Source organism: Colobus angolensis, unplaced genomic scaffold, assembly GCF_000951035.1.
Source record: "Colobus angolensis palliatus isolate OR3802 unplaced genomic scaffold, Cang.pa_1.0 Scaffold299, whole genome shotgun sequence".
Taxonomy (NCBI): Eukaryota; Metazoa; Chordata; class Mammalia; order Primates; family Cercopithecidae; genus Colobus; species Colobus angolensis.
The window spans coordinates 2,284,257-2,301,688 of NW_012116254.1; the positions used below are offsets into that span (position 1 = coordinate 2,284,257).

General features: G+C 48.0%; 1 protein-coding gene across 1 annotated transcript in view; it reads left to right on the forward strand.

The window, feature by feature from the left end:
* Positions 1-17,432, forward strand: part of SLC14A2 (solute carrier family 14 (urea transporter), member 2) — a 459,240-nt gene that overhangs the window by 390,359 nt on the left and 51,449 nt on the right. The window contains exons 3-5 of the mRNA XM_011949331.1: positions 10,386-10,569; positions 11,434-11,614; positions 12,713-12,902. Coding sequence (XP_011804721.1) covers positions 10,420-10,569; positions 11,434-11,614; positions 12,713-12,902 — 521 coding nt within the window. The 5' untranslated portion in view covers positions 10,386-10,419. The remainder of the gene's footprint in view (positions 1-10,385; positions 10,570-11,433; positions 11,615-12,712; positions 12,903-17,432) is intronic.

The window sequence follows — 17,432 nt, forward strand, 5'->3', positions numbered from 1 at the left end:
TTCAAGTGGATGCCAAGCAATCAAAACAGACTCTGGTTGTTAAAAGACTATTATGTGCTGAACTTGTGAGGAGTGATTTAGACAGGAATACATCTTTCCGTGAGATTTTGGAGTAAAAATGAACAGCGAATATTGAACTAGATGATTGGGAATATTCATTCCCATGACAGAATTACATGAGCAATGCTGATATTATTTTTGCATAATATTAGTAACTTTTGATAGAAGACTTTTTCATTTTTTTTTTTCCTTTTCTTTTCTCTTTTTCTTTTTCTTTCTTTTTTTTTTTTTTTTTGAGACAGAGTCTCACTCTGTCACCCAGACTGGAGTGCATTGGCACTATCTTGAGTCACTGCAACCTCCACCTCCCGGGTTCAAGAGATTCTTCTGCCTCAGCCTCCCAGTAGCTGGGACTACAGGTGTGTGCCACCACACCCTGCTAATTTTTGTATTTTTAGCAGAGACAGGGTTTCACCACATTGACCAGGCTGGTCTCGAACTTCTGACGTCAAGTGATCCACCCAACTCGGCCTCCCAAAGTGCTGGGATTACAGGCGTGGGCCACCGCACCTGGCCATTTGCTTTTGATTGTACAGGCTCATAGGTGGAAGGGACTTGCCTTGCCTCAGATGAAACTTTGGACTTTGACTTTCAAGTTAATGCTGGAATGAGTTAAGACTTTGGGGGACTGTTGATAAGGCATGATTGGATTTTGAAATGTATACAGAACATGAGATCTGGGAGGGGCCGGGCCAGAATGATATGGTTTGGCTCTGTGTCCACACCTGAATATCATCTCAAATTGTAATTCCAATAATCCCCACATGTTGAGGGCAGGACCCAGGGCAAGGTGACTGGATCATGGGAGCGGTTTCCCCCATGCTGTTCTCGCGACAGTGAGTGAGTTCTCACAAGATCTGATGGTTTTATAAGTGTTTGGCAAGTTTCTGCTCCACACAATCTCTCTCTCCTGCCGCCATTTGAGAAGGTCCAAGTTTGCTTCCCCTTCGCCTTCCGCCATGACTGTAAGTTTCCTGAGGCCTCCCCAGCAATGTGGAAGTGTGAGTCAATTAAATTTCTTTTTTTTTTTTTTTTTTTTTAATAAATCACCCAGTCTCAGGTAGTTCTTTATAGCATTATGAGAATGGACTATTACAGTGGGGGAGCCAAGATTTGAATCCAGGTGTTCTGTCTCTACTGTGCCAGCACTATCTAATAACACTAAAATTAACTACCCAGAGCCACCTCGGGGCAGCTCGTGTGTATATAAGTATGTGTGCTTGTGTGTGTGTGTGTGTGTGTGTGTGTTTTTGTAGGGGTATATATGTGTGTGTGTGTAAGAAAGGGAGAGAGACTACTGCATTGTGAATTAGTCCGCCACACAAGCCAGAGCAGAAATCACCATGCTCATAAGAGGCCAGGAAGGCGCCATGGCCATGGTAGGGCTGGGTGTGTGAGCAGAATGTGTGTGAGTAAAGCAGATCAATATTCATGCATGCAGAACTGAACTGGAGGTAGCTGTGGGGCCTGAGGAGACCGCCTGCCCAGAACAGTGGCACATGCTGCAGAGAAGCTGAAAATTGTCTTGGGCACAGGTGGAGCACCCCTGGGTAGAACTGTGGGAGATCGAGAATGTTGCTATCTTCAGAACTTCTTAACTTCTCCCCCTAAGTAGCCTCAACTGATGGGGAGAGTTGACATATTACCCCTAGGTAGTAGGAGGGCACAGCCTGAAGCAGCCACCTGCAGACTCTACATTTCTTCCCCTTTATATTTTCTTTTAATAATATAAAGAGTTGAATTTGACTCTTTTTTTTTTTTTTTTTTTTTTTTTGAGACGGAGTCTCGCTCTGTCGCCCGGGCTGGAGTGCAGTGGCCGGATCTCAGCTCACTGCAAGCTCCGCCTGCCGGGTTTACGCCATTCTCCTGCCTCAGCCTCCCGAGTAGCTGGGACTACAGGCGCCAGCCATCTCGCCCGGCTAGCTTTTTGTATTTTTTAGTAGAGACGGGGTTTCCTGTATTAGCCAGGATGGTCTCGAACTCCTGACCTCGTGATCCGCCCGTCTCGGCCTCCCAAAGTGCTGGGATTACAGGCTTGAGCCACCGCGCCCGGCCGAATTTGACTCTTTCATAAGCCATGTTTGCTTAAATATACAACTAGTATTCTATATTAGTTCATATCAAGCCCAATCAGCATTCCCGAAAACCGTGCTTCTCTGTGCCCTGAGCATTGACCACCCTGGCTCAGAGTTTCATGCCCAGTTCCAGGAGCGAAGAATTCAGACATGGAGCACCTCAGAAGGTTTTTGTGCAGTGACACGACCAAGTCATGTTTTAAGATAATTTACCCATCACCAGTGGCAAGGTGGAGAAAAACTGGGGAGCCCGAAGTGAGGGAAGTCAGCTGCAAGGTGACCTGCATTGGCGAGGGCCTGGCTCAAAGGGAGATAATGGGTTGATCCAGACTGAGAGCTCTGAAGGAGAACTCGATGGCTGAATAATTGCAATTGATGGAATGCAAGAGGCAATAAATTGCCATTTATTCATGGGATGAGAGGGCTCAATATGTGGAACACTGAAGGGTCACCCCACTTTAGAAGTGTCACATAAGGGCCAGGCACAGTGGCTCACATCTGTAATCCTAGCACTTATCCTAGCACTTTGGAAGGCCAAGGTGGGCAGATTGCCTGAGCTCAGGAGTTTGAGACCAGCCTGGGCAACCATCTCTACTAAAATACAAAAAATTAGCCAGGCATGGCAGCGTGCGCCTATAGTCCCAGCTACTCAGGAGGCTGAGGCAAGAGAATTGCTTGAACCCGGGAGATGGAGGTTGCAGTGAGCCGAGACTGCGCCACTGCACGCTAGCCCACGCAACAGTGGAGACTCCATTTCCAAAAAAAAAACAGTCACATAAGAAGAGTGTGGTGATCTATAAGATTCTTCCAAACACAAGCTAGGGAGGAGCATCAAAAGAGGTCAAGTGGTCGCCTCTCTCCCCTACCTCATCTCACAGTCACTGCAGGTGCCTCAGAGCTTTTCTGCTGGAGGCCAGAATTCCTCTGCCAGGCTCTGGTTGGATTCTCAGCTGCAGAACCCCAGCCCTGGTCCTGCAGCAGAAACCAGAAAGATAAAGCCCCTGGCCCACTGGCCACCAGCCATCTCTAACCCCAGCTAGTCCTCAGAAGACCCAGAGGAGGTGGTGCTGCCTCTGACTTCTGCACCACCCAGCGTGACCCGCTGGCCCCAGTGAGTCAGTCTCCTCTCAGCCCAGATCAGACTTACTAAGTTGGAGCTGCCAAGAAAACGCTAAGCCACCCCTAATAAAAGCCGGCACTCAGCCAGTCTCTTATACAACCCAGCCCTGAGCAAGGCACCTCTCAGCCAGCTACTGGACTGTTTACCTGCCCTGTACTCCTAGTGCCCAGGTGTCTCCTGGATCCCTCCCCTCCCTGATCCACCAATCCAGGGGCCTCATCTGTTCCCATTCTGGCAGCCTGACCAAACATCCACCTAGCCCCACCCACCTGATTTTTCACCTTCAGAGTTTACCAACTCAGGGATGAATGAAGCCAGTGCTCCCAGGGACCCAGCCTGACTCACTCAACAAAGTCCTTTCAGAATGATGCTGTCACTGAGATCCTGGTGGCAAGATGGCAGAGAGTCTGGGGGCTGTGTTTGGTGAGCCAGACTGAAGAACAATCAAGCAGACTGCCCTAGAAAAATGAAGGCTTAGGATCAACCTCTGAAGTGCTCTTAAGTGGGAAAAGGAGTCCCTAAATCCTGTGCAGGCGTAATGGACAGAACTGGAAACAGCAAGGAGAAAAAGTCCCAGGGACTTGATGTCAGCTCCACAGATACAAGGGTTTCTAGTAAGCAGGGCCATTCTCAACAAGAACAACCTGCCTCATGGGAAAGGAACCCCAGCCAGGAGAAGCTAAGTATCCAGAGGTGTTAGAGAATGGATTCCTTCATCATTTGAGAGAGGGCAAAGAACATCCCTCTTGGTTCAAAGGTTGTAGAAATTTATGGAAACTCTCCTTGCATCAACTGCAAGGTCTTAGGCAAAAATATCAATCCAACTAATATTCTGGAGAACCTGCTAATCACTTTTACTTCTCCAGAACTGCTGTGGCCTCAATAACTCAGTTGGTTAGAAGATGAAGTAAGGCCAGGCACGGTGGCCCAGCACTTTGGGAGGCCGAGGCCGGTGGATTACCTGAGGTCAGTAGTTCAGGAGCAGCCTGGCCAACATGGTAAAACCCTGTCTCTACAAAAAATATAAAAATTAGCCAGGCGTGGTGGTGGGCACCTGTAATCCCAGCTACTCGGGAGGCTGAGACAGGAGAATTGCTTGAACCTGGGAGGAGGAGGTTGCAGTGAGCCGAGATCACACCATTGCACTCCAGGCTGGGTAACAAGAGCGAAACTCTGTCTCAAAAAAAAAAAAAAAAAGTAGTAGTAAATGGGGCCATTTGAGATTCATCCCCAGATGACCAGGGGACTGGTATACTTAAACCCAAGAGACCAGGGATAGGGAGAGAGCTTCGACTCTGCACTAATTCACACCAACAATTCAAGAAATCCCTTTGAGCATGGGCCCTTTCCCTCCCAGGGCAGCAGAAGCATGAGAAACAGTCACAGCCCCTTTTCACTGGGCATGGGCATGTTTCTGCAATTCCACTGGAGATAGATGGTCTTTAGGAGAAAATAATCAGGAAAAGAATTTCAAAATTAGTACAACAGAGCAGGAGCCACATTTTTTCTAACCATTGGAAGAATTTGGGTCCAAACCTAGACACTAAGGACTCCTCACAGTCTGATTCTGACACCCTAGTTTTGTCTTTGATTGCCTGCTGACATCTCTCCCATGCTGCAGCAGGGTCCGTGCTGGAACTTGCTGGCCCAAACCATGTATTTTCTCAGGCATTTCTCTGGAGTGTGCTCCTCTTTCTTGCCTGCTCAGCCAAGTGCTGACATGGAAGCTGAGCCCAGTCTCCCCAGGGCTGGGAGGGCAGAGCAGTCGCTCTGTGCTCTCTGCACCGCCCTCTTGCCCTCTGCCCTCCCTTGTGCCTCCCGCTCAGGACACAGTGCCTGCTCACTGCTCCTCCTGGCCACTCCAATGTGAGTCCTTTGCAGGCAAGGCCTGGACCTTCCAGCTGTGATCCCTCCAAGGTAGCCCACAGGCGTACGGTAGATATTCAACAAAGGGTTCTTACAAAGAGGATGGAGGAGCCGGTCTGTTTTGGGAGCCCCTTGCCAGACATTTGAGGCCTGGTTTTTGGAGAGACGTGGGACTGATCCAAACAGCCCTCTCTGTCCATATTTCTGAAGGAGAAGAGGAGGTGTGGGCAGCCAAGGAGAGTCCGAGCGCGCCAAGCAGATCATTATGTGTTCTTGGAAGCAGGTTTAATGGACTGGCGCTGAGCTGTGTTGGGAAAGGGCTGAGGCCCTCAGCCGGGACGTGGCTCGGGCAGGGATTTCACATCCAGTTCTAACAAGTGGCGACGCCTTATGGAAACTTTTGAAAGCTATTCTGTTTCAGACCAGCCAGCTTGTACTTCATCTGGCTGCTCTCACCCTCTCTCCCTTCAATTTGGGAGCACGAGAAGAGGGGAAAGTAAAATCACTAAGCTCCTACTACGTGCCAGGAACCAAGTCAGCAATTTCACTGTTCTGAGAAGCCTACCTTGCCCTTCGGAGATATGGAGGCCCATGCAACCCGGAGTGGCAGAGCAGGGAGGCAGGAGCAGCCCCACCTCATAGCCTGTGCTCCTTCCGGGTGCGACGACCTGTTCTCCACAGGGCCATTGGTGCTGCATGTCTCGCCCCAACCCCAAAGCCAAAATTCCCCATTGTAACAGGAAAAACATTCCTGTGGCAAAGGAACACTGTATTCCCTACAGGAGATGCAAGGCCCTGTTCCTGTAGAGGATATGTAGGCTTGAGAAACACAACACTGGGCTGAGGCCCTAGACCCAGGCGCTCGAGGGCCAGCCACTCGGCTGTGCAAGGCCCAGCCAGGCAGACACAGTAATGGAGAGTGCGGCGGGGAATTGGGTCTAACCTTGACTCTGCAGCAAGCTGCTCATTTTCTGGGTCCTGCAAATGTCACAATGAGGTGAGCTTACTCTGGAAAATGCAGACACTTGAGAACCAACTCCTATTTTGCTTTCCGAGGACTTGATTTATCTGTAAATGGGAATACTGTCTGCATGCAGAAGGGACTCAAAGGTGGAGTACCTTTTTGGAGAGTACCCTAGAAAGAACTTCCCTTGTGCAATAGTAATAATAAAGGGACTTTTAGGCGTAAGGCTTCCTGCTGGGTGGTATAAATGCAGAAATTAACAAGGTAATGGCCCCTGATCTTAAAGGGGTTATAAAGTAGACACATTTTTTTCATCAAAAGAAGTATAAAAATCTTTAAATTCTTATGGTTAGAAAATAATTTCTGAGTATACCCATTCTCAACTCCTACCTGGACACTTCAGCCCCACCACTTAAAAGAACACTATATTTCCTTGATTACATGATGTATATTATTGTCGTATTTTTACATTTCTAAAATCAGGATGCATCTTGCAATTATGAATGGAAGCATTTTCTTCTTTCTTTATGATACCTAATTGGTGATCAATCTGACAGCTGATAACAGCTGATAACAGGAGCAAGAGAGTTGGAGGAAGTAACATAAGATTCCATGAAATATGTTTAGGAAAAACCTTTATCATTACCACTTTTCGGCTAGACTTTTAATAGATTTCATAGCCACTGAATTTAACACAAGGCCTTTCTGGAACATTTCTAGTTTATCCAGTTGTATGGTGTCATGCAGATTCTGTGTCTAGATATCTGATTGCCCCTGCTTACTTTTCATATGGTTGGCTTGGAGGGAAATTTTTACCAAGGGCCAGGGATGCTGTATCACCTCTTGGCCACCAGAGGGAGAGAGCGCATTGGAGAGGAAGAAGTTCTCGGGCTTATCGAATTTCAATGTCTCCTAAACATTTCTGGCATGCTCCCTCTATGGCAGTGTGCCCACCCCTTACTGAAACCCTACCTACAGGGTCAGAATACAACGAAAGGCCTCCATTCCGGAGTGATGGCAGCATCAGGGTTAGTTAGACCTGAATGACATTTGCAGACCTACACAAAAATTCACAATGGTCTAATGAGCTCCTCCTGGGAATGAGAACAGTGCTAGACATGACAGAGTCTAGCCTGCAGAAAATGCATGGCTGGTGGGTGGCCCCGCGCTGTTCTGAAACCACTGGAGACTCCTGAGATCCCCAGGGATTTGTAAAGTTATCCAGAGAAGTGTTCCCTATCTAGCAGTCACCTGTAGCCTTGCTCACAATCCCTTCCTCCCCACTCCCTCTCTTCCTTCCATATTTATTTATTGAACCCTTACTACATGCCAGGCACTGTGCTAGGAGCTGGGGATGCAGCAATAGACAGAACAGAGGAGGCCACCATCCTCATGAAATTTAAGTTCTGGTGGGGAGATAGAAACCATACAAATATACAAACCTCCCATGAGAGTATGTGACAGGAGAACATGGTGGGTGGATCTGCGAGGGTTTATTTAGCAAGTGATCATTGAGACAAAGCCTGGCAGAAGTGTAGGGGTTGACCAGGAAGAGTGAGGGAAAGGTTTTCAGGCCAATGAACCAGCACTTGCAGGGACCCTGAGGTGAAAAGTGTTCAACACCTTACAAGCACTAAAAGGAGGCCAGCATGGGGCCAGGAGTCATGGAGCCGGAAAGCAAGGGACTCACTAAAGCACAGTGGGAGCTCAGAGCCTTGCACACCCTGTCAAAGAGGTGGTTTTCCATCTGAAACCATGATGGGCTTTAAGCAGGGATCCAACATGAGTGGATTTGAATATTAATATGGCACGTCTTCCCTGCGGGGCATGGCTTGGAGGAGAAACCTGGGAAAAAGTAGGGATATCCAAATGAAAGTCATTGAAGATGTGGTAAGAGGTGACAGTGGCTAACTGGTGACCATGAACGTGAAGGTTTATTTTTTAGAGACAGAATTATTGAATTTAGAAAGTAAGGAGAAGGGAGCATTAAGTGTGACTCCCGATTTTTCTGAAGGAACAGCTTGGAAGGGGGAGACAGCTTTTCCTAGGGTGGTCACCTGTGAGGGAGGATAGGATTTGGGAAGGCAACATTATGAGTTGTTTTGGCAAATTAAGGTACTTGGAGCATCTATATGCAAGTGTAAAGTAGACAACTAAATCTACTAATCCAGTGCTCAAAACTGGGCTGGAAATGTGAGATTTGAGGGTCATCGGCATGGAGATGGACTATGAAGTCACGCTGAGGGCTGACATCACCTGGGTAGGAGCACCAGGGCTGAGAAGAGGGCCCGGAACAGGGGTCTGCAAAATGCTCCTGTTACACGAGGAAAAGCCTCCAAAGACAGTGTGAAGGAGCAACCAGAGAGGGCATCAGGAATAAAGGCCAAAGAGTGTGTCAAAGAGGGTGAACGACTCTCAGAACACCGCCGAGCAGCCTGGTGGGATGGGGACTGAAAGTGGACTTGCCGTGGAGGCCTGAGAGACCACAGCGAAGGCAGCCATAGCAGAAAGCAGACTGAGCTGGACTAAGGAGAGAAAAGGGAAGCACCCAGTGTTCACCTGAGGACAGCAATCCAACTTACAGTGAAAGCAATCTACTCAGTTATTACCCTTGTTCTCTAGCCATGTTCAGTTGTTTGGTGAAAGCATGAAAAAGTTAGACATTTGGGTTTAGCCTGGCTGGAATTTCACCCCACAAGCATGAAGGAGGGAGACAGGAGCAAGAGAGTTGGAGGAAGTAACATAAGGGGGCATGAAGTTAAGTTGGTCAAGGAGGGAAGGGAAGACAAGTGGCCGTGGGAGCTGAAGGGCTCTCAGAGGGGTCGTCTGAGCAGGTGAGCCAAAGGTACAAGAGGAAGTGGCCAGAGGAGAGATCTGACTTTTGAGATTTCCAGTGTGTGTGATATTAAGCCCATGCTGGGACTGTGGAAATCGGTTGTTGAAAAGGGGAGGTGAAAAGGTCCACTGGAGATGAGAAGGACAAGGATCTAAGAAACCAGAGAATAGGATGATGAGTTATCTGCCTAGATATTGAAGCTGCTTAAAGTTCCTGGAGGGGGGATGAAGATGATTGGTAGGAGGATCTCAAGCCTTCATTGAATGAGAGAGTGACCAGAGAGTCAATAACACAGCAGTGAGCAGTTGGAGAGGATGGTATGGCCATTTGGGATAAGCCTCAAAGAAGAAGGGTTTCTGCACAAGCAAGGTGAGTGGTGCTCAGAAGAAATTGTGGAGAGTAAGAATTCTTCTCGTTAGGAGCAGAAGGGGTAATAGCCCAGTGAAATGGAACTAATGCAAAATTAGAAAAGGGACTTTATCCCCTTTTGAAGGGAACCCTGCAATCCTTGAGCAGTGTCTGGAATGATGAGTATATGGAATGGTAGTACCCATGTTAGGGATTTGTAATCCCTGTCCTAAGAGAGACTGTCCTACACTCAAGGGATGCAGCATGGAGCATGGAGCAATGGGGAAAGCTCTAGGTCATACTGAGAGGAGACTGCATGCAGGTCCAAAACCACCTCTAAAATAAATAAATAAAAAAGATGTAACTGAGCTGGAGGAGGCTAAAGAAGAATGGCACAAATGGCTGGATGGGAAGGAGAGAGTACAAGACTACCGAGGGGAAGCCAGACAAAACCAGGAAACTGAGGACCTTAGGCAAAGGATGTTCTAAAAGCAAGTCATGGCATAAGCCCTGACCCTGGTGGTACAGGGACAGGAGCCCCATGAAGGGAAGCTCCTTCAGCTGGGATGCACACAGCTTGCAGAAGAATAGACCAGTGTTTCCTACTGTTCCTGGGAAAGGGAAATAGGGAAGGGACTGGAAATGGTAGAGGGAAGAAAAGGAAGACTGGAGATCAATTGTAAGCAATGTAGCCTCCATGGCAATTCAGAAGTAGTGTCTCTTAGACACCCCCACCTCCAATCAGTACTGGATCTGTGTATACGTATCAAGGGGAAAATACATGTACCACTAACTACCACAATAGGATGGCACAACAGGCAATATGAGAGGCAGAGAAAAAACACGCAGTGATCAAGAGAAAAAGAGAGACTTCCATTCTAACTCAGTGGTCAGGGATATCTTCATCGGCCAAATGGACATTCTTCTGGACTCGGAAGAATGGGAGGATTTTGAAAGGTAATGAGGTAGAGAAATGGCCTCTGGCAGCAAAGCTGTAGATCCCACGTGTGTCACTGTCCAACCCTCAGGACAGACCTGAGGTCTAAGACCAGCCTCAGCCAAGTCCCTCTGGGCCCCGTCCTGACTCACTAGCTCTTTCCCTTTCCTTCCGTCTAGTCCATTGATAAAAAAGCAGCTGTGCCCTGAAGGAATGTCTGACCCCCACAGCAGCCCTCTCCTGCCAGAGCCACTTTCCAGCAGATACAAACTCTACGAGGCAGAGTTTACCAGCCCGAGCTGGCCCTCGACATCCCCGGATACTCACCCAGCTCTGCCCCTCCTGGAAATGCCTGAAGAAAAGGTGAGGAAGGTTCCTCCCAGCATGTTTCCTGGGAGGGAGGGGATAGGGAAAGGGGGTTAAAAGATGCCGCTTTCCCGCCTTCCCAAAGAACTTAGCACACTGAGAAAGTGCCACTGTAGGTACTTGGTGACACCCATGGTGAGTCCTACCTGGCCTTAGATAATGTGGCTTTGTGAGACATGATTTTAAGGACAAGTAGAGAATACAGGCACTCATTCACCAGTCTTCCAACCAGTCTCCAAAATCCTTCCCCTTAAACCTGCTCCCTGAACTACCCTACTGTCTCCAAAGGGAAGGCCTTTGTTGAAACGCAGGCCGTTAGCATCGTCGCTGGTAGCACGGAAGGTAGACTGGCTGGCCACTGCTGCAGTGGAGAGGGACTCAAGACTGCTGGGATGGCCTTCCAGAGCTGTCCTGACTTGCAGTAAGGAGGTCCCATATCTTTATTCATCACTACTTTGAAATTACAGAAGGTATTGGATCTGCTGTGCATACATGTATATCATAATTTTTAGTAGGATTATAACTGTATTTCAGTATAATTGGTTTGGTTTTCAGCCCTATTATCTGATATTTGCATTTACAAACATTATTCTGAAAAGAAGCTCATGGGCTTCATTAAACTGCCAAAAGGGACCCATGGCATGAAGTGAAGAAATCCTGCTATGAAGAAGGTGCACGGTCCCGGGAAGAGCAGGCTTGTACAGGGTACTCTATGCAGCTGCAGACAATGGGCATGTGTTTCACCCTTTGTCTCATGATCCTTTATTTTTATCAAAAAAAACTGCCACCACCCTCTATCCCCAAATGTCCCTGCTCTCAGAAAGCTGTGTCATTTGATGTCTTGTTGGTTTCTCCTAAAAGGATCTCCGGTCTTCCAATGAAGACAGCCACATTGTGAAAATTGAAAAGCCCAATGAAAGGAGTAAAAGAAAAGAAGACGGGGTGGCCCATCGGGACTCAGCAGGCCAAAGGGGCATCAGGCTCTGCAAAGCAGTGGGTTACCTCACGGGTGACATGAAGGAGTACAAGATCTGGCTGAAAGGTAGGAAAATACCCTGGGCAGAGGCAGCCAGACCAGGCCAGGCCGGGGAGACAACCCTCTCTCCCGTTCAGTCCAAAGCTGCTCCCTCACTCATTCACCCTCACCCTGGGTGGATTCACCCAGGACGGGACCTCACCCAGGGCTGGAGTCCACAGCTGGGCGGGACTTCAGCCCTAAACTGACTCCAAGGGGATATGATATACCCTACTGGCCTAGAATTCTCATGGTTTCAGAATTAAATGCATTGATCTTAGTTCTTTGCAAATTGCTCATTCCTATGTGAAATAAATAAAAGACAACCATATTAGCAACAGATAAGCCATTTCCCCAGCTAGTTAAATATCATTCCTTCACTCGATTCACTTGTTGCACAGCCATTTATTATGTGCCTATTATGTGCCAAGAAAATGTTGGCTTCATCCTTCCCAAAGCTTCAGGATTCTTTCCTTTTAACTTCTTCTTGAACTAAACACTGAAAGGAACACCATACCCTTCCACTCCCACTAGCCCCGACACCTGCACAAGTTGTCCTGGAAACCAAACCAGCAAACGAGGCAGAATGTATGCCCCTCTCCTATACCTGGCCTCCTCCAGGCCCTGACTCAGTACTGATTTTCACAGTTGGGCTACGACAATTTCTTCCCCAGTGTCTTTTCTTCAGGCTACTTTTTTTGCTTCTCAGATACCAGCCCTCAACTGAGTCATCCAGCACTACAGAAAAAATAATTTCCTACCCCCCACCCCCAACCTTCCAAAACCCTTTCTTTTGGACCAATAAATTTCCCTTGGAAAAAAAAGAACCTCCCAGAGCTTCTTTTCCAACCAAGCCAATGGCTGGAACAGCGTTAAATTAGTCTCAGCACGGTGCCTCTGGCTATATGGCAAAACCTACCACCCACTGCAGAATGATTGCTGGACCACTGAGAGATGTGGGCTGGGCACCAGCCTCCCCTCTACCCCCACCCCTCCATCCCCACCTGGCTGAATGGGAAGTGTCCTGGCTTACACATCCCTGTTTTCCTTTGTTGCCATGCCAACCAGCAGCTCAGCAGAGCAGCCCAAGCTGGACCTGCTGATGGCTCTCTCTCTCTCTTTCAGACAAGCACCCTGCCCTCCAGTTCATAGACTGGGTCCTGAGAGGGACCGCTCAGGTGATGTTCGTCAACAATCCTCTCAGCGGCCTCATCATCTTCATAGGGCTACTGATCCAGAATCCCTGGTGGACAATCACTGGGGCCCTGGGGACAGTGGTCTCAACCTTAACAGCTCTCGCCTTGGGCCAAGACAGGTGGGTCCCTCTCTATAGGGATTTTAGCAAGATGCATGGGACAGAAAGTAGAGAGGTGTTTACTTGAGTAATCAGCCAACCTTACCCTCCCAGACAGCCAAAGTCTCCTGAATATCAACTTTAAGCAGGTCACTGACAGTCCTTGCAGAATTACGCTGCTCCTGCTCACAGCATGTGACAGTGTCAACATTCACTTGACTGTGGAGACTTCTGCAAATACTGTCTCAGAGGGAAGTGCAGAGGAATAGCTAAGCTGTTCTTCCCTCACAGAGCCTACCATCTAGTTGAAGGAGACAAGATTAATAGGTAATGAATGTCTCAGAATAATACAGTACAGTATATAATTGAGTTCAGAGAAGACAGACATCACCAAGTGCTGGGAAGATTAGAGAGGCTACTTCCTAGCTATATAGGTTGGATATGGGGGATTGGAGAGAAGGCAAGGAGTAGGGAGGACAGCGTGGGAACGGGCTCTGAGGAAGGGAAGCAAACAGGGCCAGCAGGAGGCATAGATACAAATGTGGAAGAAGCTGGCCTCGCACTGGCTGTGCAAAGTCAAGTAACAATAACAAGGGCCAGGCACGGTGGCTCACGCCTATAATCTTAGCACTTTGGGAAGCTTAAAGCAGGCAGATCACTTGAGGCCAGGAGTTTGAGGCCAGCCTGGCCAACAGAGTGAAACCCCATCTCTACTACAAATACAAAAATTAGCTGTGTGTGGTGGCACATGCCTGTATTCCTAGCTATGCAGAAGGCTGAGGATCTCTTGAACCTGGGAGGTGGAGGTTGCAGTGAGCCAACATCGTGCCACTGCACTCCAGCCTGGGTGACAGAGCAAGACTCTTCCTCAAAAAAAAAAAAAAAAAAAAAAAAAAAGCAAGAAAAGAAAAAATAAAAAATAAAAGAACAATAACAATTCGCATTTTGTAGAACTTGACCACTTCCTCAGACTTTGCCGTGTATTATTCCAGTGGTTCCCAAACTTTCCTGATGGTCAGAATCACTTAAGGTGGTTGTTAAATAGTTTCAGGCTGGGCACGGTGGTTCACACCTGTAATCCCAGCACTTCGGGAGGCCTAGGCGGGAGGATCACAAGGTCAAGAGATTGAGACCATTCTGGCCAACATGGTGAAACCCCGTCTCTACTAAAAGTACAAAAATTAGCTGGACATGGTGGCACACATCTGTAGTCCCAGCTACTTGGGAGGCTGAGGCAGGAGAATCGCTTGAACCCAGGAGGTAGAGGTTGCAGTGAGCCGAGATCGCGCCACAACACTCCAGCCTGGCGACAGAGCAAGACTCTGTCTCAAAAAAAAAAAAAAAAAAGAAAAATAGTTTCAGTCCACCCCTCCCCTTCCTCTCATAGCTATGCCAATTCAGTGGATCAGGGAGTGGGTACTTTTAACAAGGTCCTCCTGTATGCTTCTGATGCTTGGGAAACACTGAATTATCCCCTATCTTAGTGTTTTTCAATTTGGGGATCACCAACCCATTTCCAGATCATGAATTAATTGTCAGCAGCATCTTTTAAAGTTAAAACAATAGCATAAAATAAAACTGATGAGAGTAGTCTGTATATGGTAATGGTAAATATTATTTGGTGAAATTTTTGTTTCATTTATGTTGGGGATGTGTGTATGGGAGGGAGGGAAAGAAAGAAAGTGAAAGCTAAGTCCTAATATAAAATGCATTTCTTACAGTGGGTTTCTCTCAAAAAAAAAAAAAAAACTAAGAAGCACTGTCATATCTTGTTAGCTGTGACTCTTACCACCATTTCACAAGGCACAGTGAAGGCAACAGAATCCACATCTTGCACGTGGGGGAAAGGAGACTGGAAGGGGAGAGATACCTACCAAAGGTGCCACAGCCAATGGGTGGCAGGACTTAGGCTTGGAGGCATGACCTGCATCTTCTGGGCTCAAGGTCATGCTGTCCCCATCATGGTACCTGTGAGGACAACATGGCCAGAGGCCCATTGGTAAACCCAAAGTAATCAGAGCTGGATGTGGTGTAACCAACGTCAGGCCCAGCTGACGTTCCTCATTCCACTGAGACAAACCCGTGAGTCCACCTGGCCCTGGGGAGAAGTTGCTCATGTACCTCTAGGTTGGCCTTGGAGGACCACTCCGATTCTAGCATGCTAGGAGGCCATTCGAGGTCAGATGGATGAGAGTCTGAATTCTTCTGAGTGCAGATCTGGTGGGTGAGATTAAAAATGGGCTCCAGCCAAGATCTTGTGTCTGCTTTGGTTAGTGGGCCTCCTATTCCTTGTTCCCAAGTACCTGTCAACCATGGGCAGCTGGCATAGAACTGGAACCCTGGCAGATCGGCCCATGCTTCACTGCTTCATCACTGTGTGCTGAAATTTACCTGGGGTGAACTCTGTGCAGCCCACTGCCTTCTTAGCTGTGTGACTCAGGCAAGCACTTCCCCCTCCAGCCCCATTATCCTATCTGTATAATCTACTGTCCAGCTGAGACGAGCCCAAGACCCTCCCTGCACTGACACTAGATTCTTTGATTATCCTCCCCACCATTAATCTACTGGTAAACTTGCCAAACCATTCAGAGAGTCGCTTCACAGACTTCAGTTTTACAAGGGGGGACGCACACCAGGCATGCCTAATCCTCACAAACATCCTGATTAAGAATTTAAGACAAATTGCACCAGATAAAAACCCAGCCCCTCAGCTTGGCTCCCCAAGTGTCATTTGATGGGTCTTATGCTACCTAGTGCTCAATCATCATCACACTTGTCCCTAGTTAAGTACTTTAGCTTCTGTGATCCCTGACACCAGCTGTACCTGTCTATCTAATTCTACCATTCCCTGGAACCCTTCCTCCTCCGGGGAGCCACTCCTGATTCCCTCTGTGCTCTCTGAACCTTTCTTTCTCTCTGAACAACCACAGAACACATCCCAGTACTAGAGTGAATTGTTCTGTAATTTTTTTTATTCTTCTCTCTCTGGCTATATTCTAAGCATGTTCAGGAGAAGAAGTTGGTTTCCAGTATGCCATATATACCCACAGTGCCTAGAAAAGATCTAGGCTTTGTTGCCGACAGGTTGGTGCCTTGTTCTACACCATAGGCTCAAAGCTCTAGCCACTGGACACAACATCCATACTCATGTCTTCTAAGGAGCCACGAGCTCACTGCTGTCCACAATGAACCACTGACACAGTTGCATATTCTAAGCATGACCTCCGCCACCCCCACTACCCTTTAATCACCCCCGCTGTCCCCACCCCCAGTTCCCCACTAGCCTAAGACTGTACTTTACAGATGGTAACTGAAGGTCAACAACACCAACCCTGCAGTTCCCTGATGGAATGTAGTCTTAATGGAGACCTTTTTGGCATTGGTGTTGAACCCAATTTTGTATAGTTTATAGTCAGGGAGGGAAATCCAGAAGCCACCAACGTTTTAGTAAAAACAAGAGTTCTGGAGGGACACTCTCCACAGAGTGGGGCAGCTATTGGTATTAAAACAAAAAGAAGCATTAAATTATATCACCAAACACAAAAGAGAAACTGTAGAGAAAATGCAAACACACTAAAAATAATGATTCTCCCAAAACGTGGATTTCTGCTCTTGAAGTGCTCCCCAGTGGTCTTCTCTGCCACCTCCCTCCATCCCACCTGCTGCCTGTCTCCAGCTGCCCCCGTATCTTCCTGGCCTCAAGAGCAGCTGATGACACAGCTTGTCCTGTGTCTAGGACAAGTGTCCACACATGTGCCTTGTGCTACAGCTTTCTTGCAGGAAGATATCTAGATATGCGCTCTCCTGCCCCTTTCCCATCCTCCTGCTCTCCTCTTATCTAGGTTACTAGACCTGCTGGTCACTACAGAGGTGAAAGGTCCTCCCCCTTCCAGACCTAAGCCACAGCCCCTGCTGGGTTGGAGCCCTCCTCTAGCCAGAATTCCCTTCCTGCATCTCAGGGAGCCCTAAGCTTCCAGAAGCTTCTGCCATGCAAGAACAGCCAACACATGGTAAGGTTTAGCATGCCCACATGTTCAGTTAACAAATACTGGCTGAGCAGCCTCCATGCACAGCCTCCTTGACATTTCTTGGTTACTGGGCCACAGCAACAGACACACAGATACACTTCAGCCCTCATAGAACTAAGGTGGGTGCAGAGGGACTGACCACAAGCACACACAGGTCATTCCTTGGCAGGGGTCTTGCATTGCAAGCTGCCCACACCCCTCTCTCACCCACAACCCATGCCCCTCACCCGGCAGAGCAATTAGAAAGGTCAAGGACAGTGTCTATTAGGATCAGGAGGAGAATTGTAGGTGCACACCCCAGCTTCTCCTCTGAAAAAGAAGGAGGTGCTAGACTCGTGCATGGATACTATACCACACTTCTGGAGCACCTGGGAACCCGGAGCTAAACCAGCTTATTCACTCCGGTGCAGACATGCAGAGAGAGAAAGTACCCAGATTCCAGCTACAGATAATTTTTTTTTTTTTTTTTTGAAAAACAGTGTCCCTTTGTCACCCAGGCTGGACTGGAGTACAATGGTGAGAT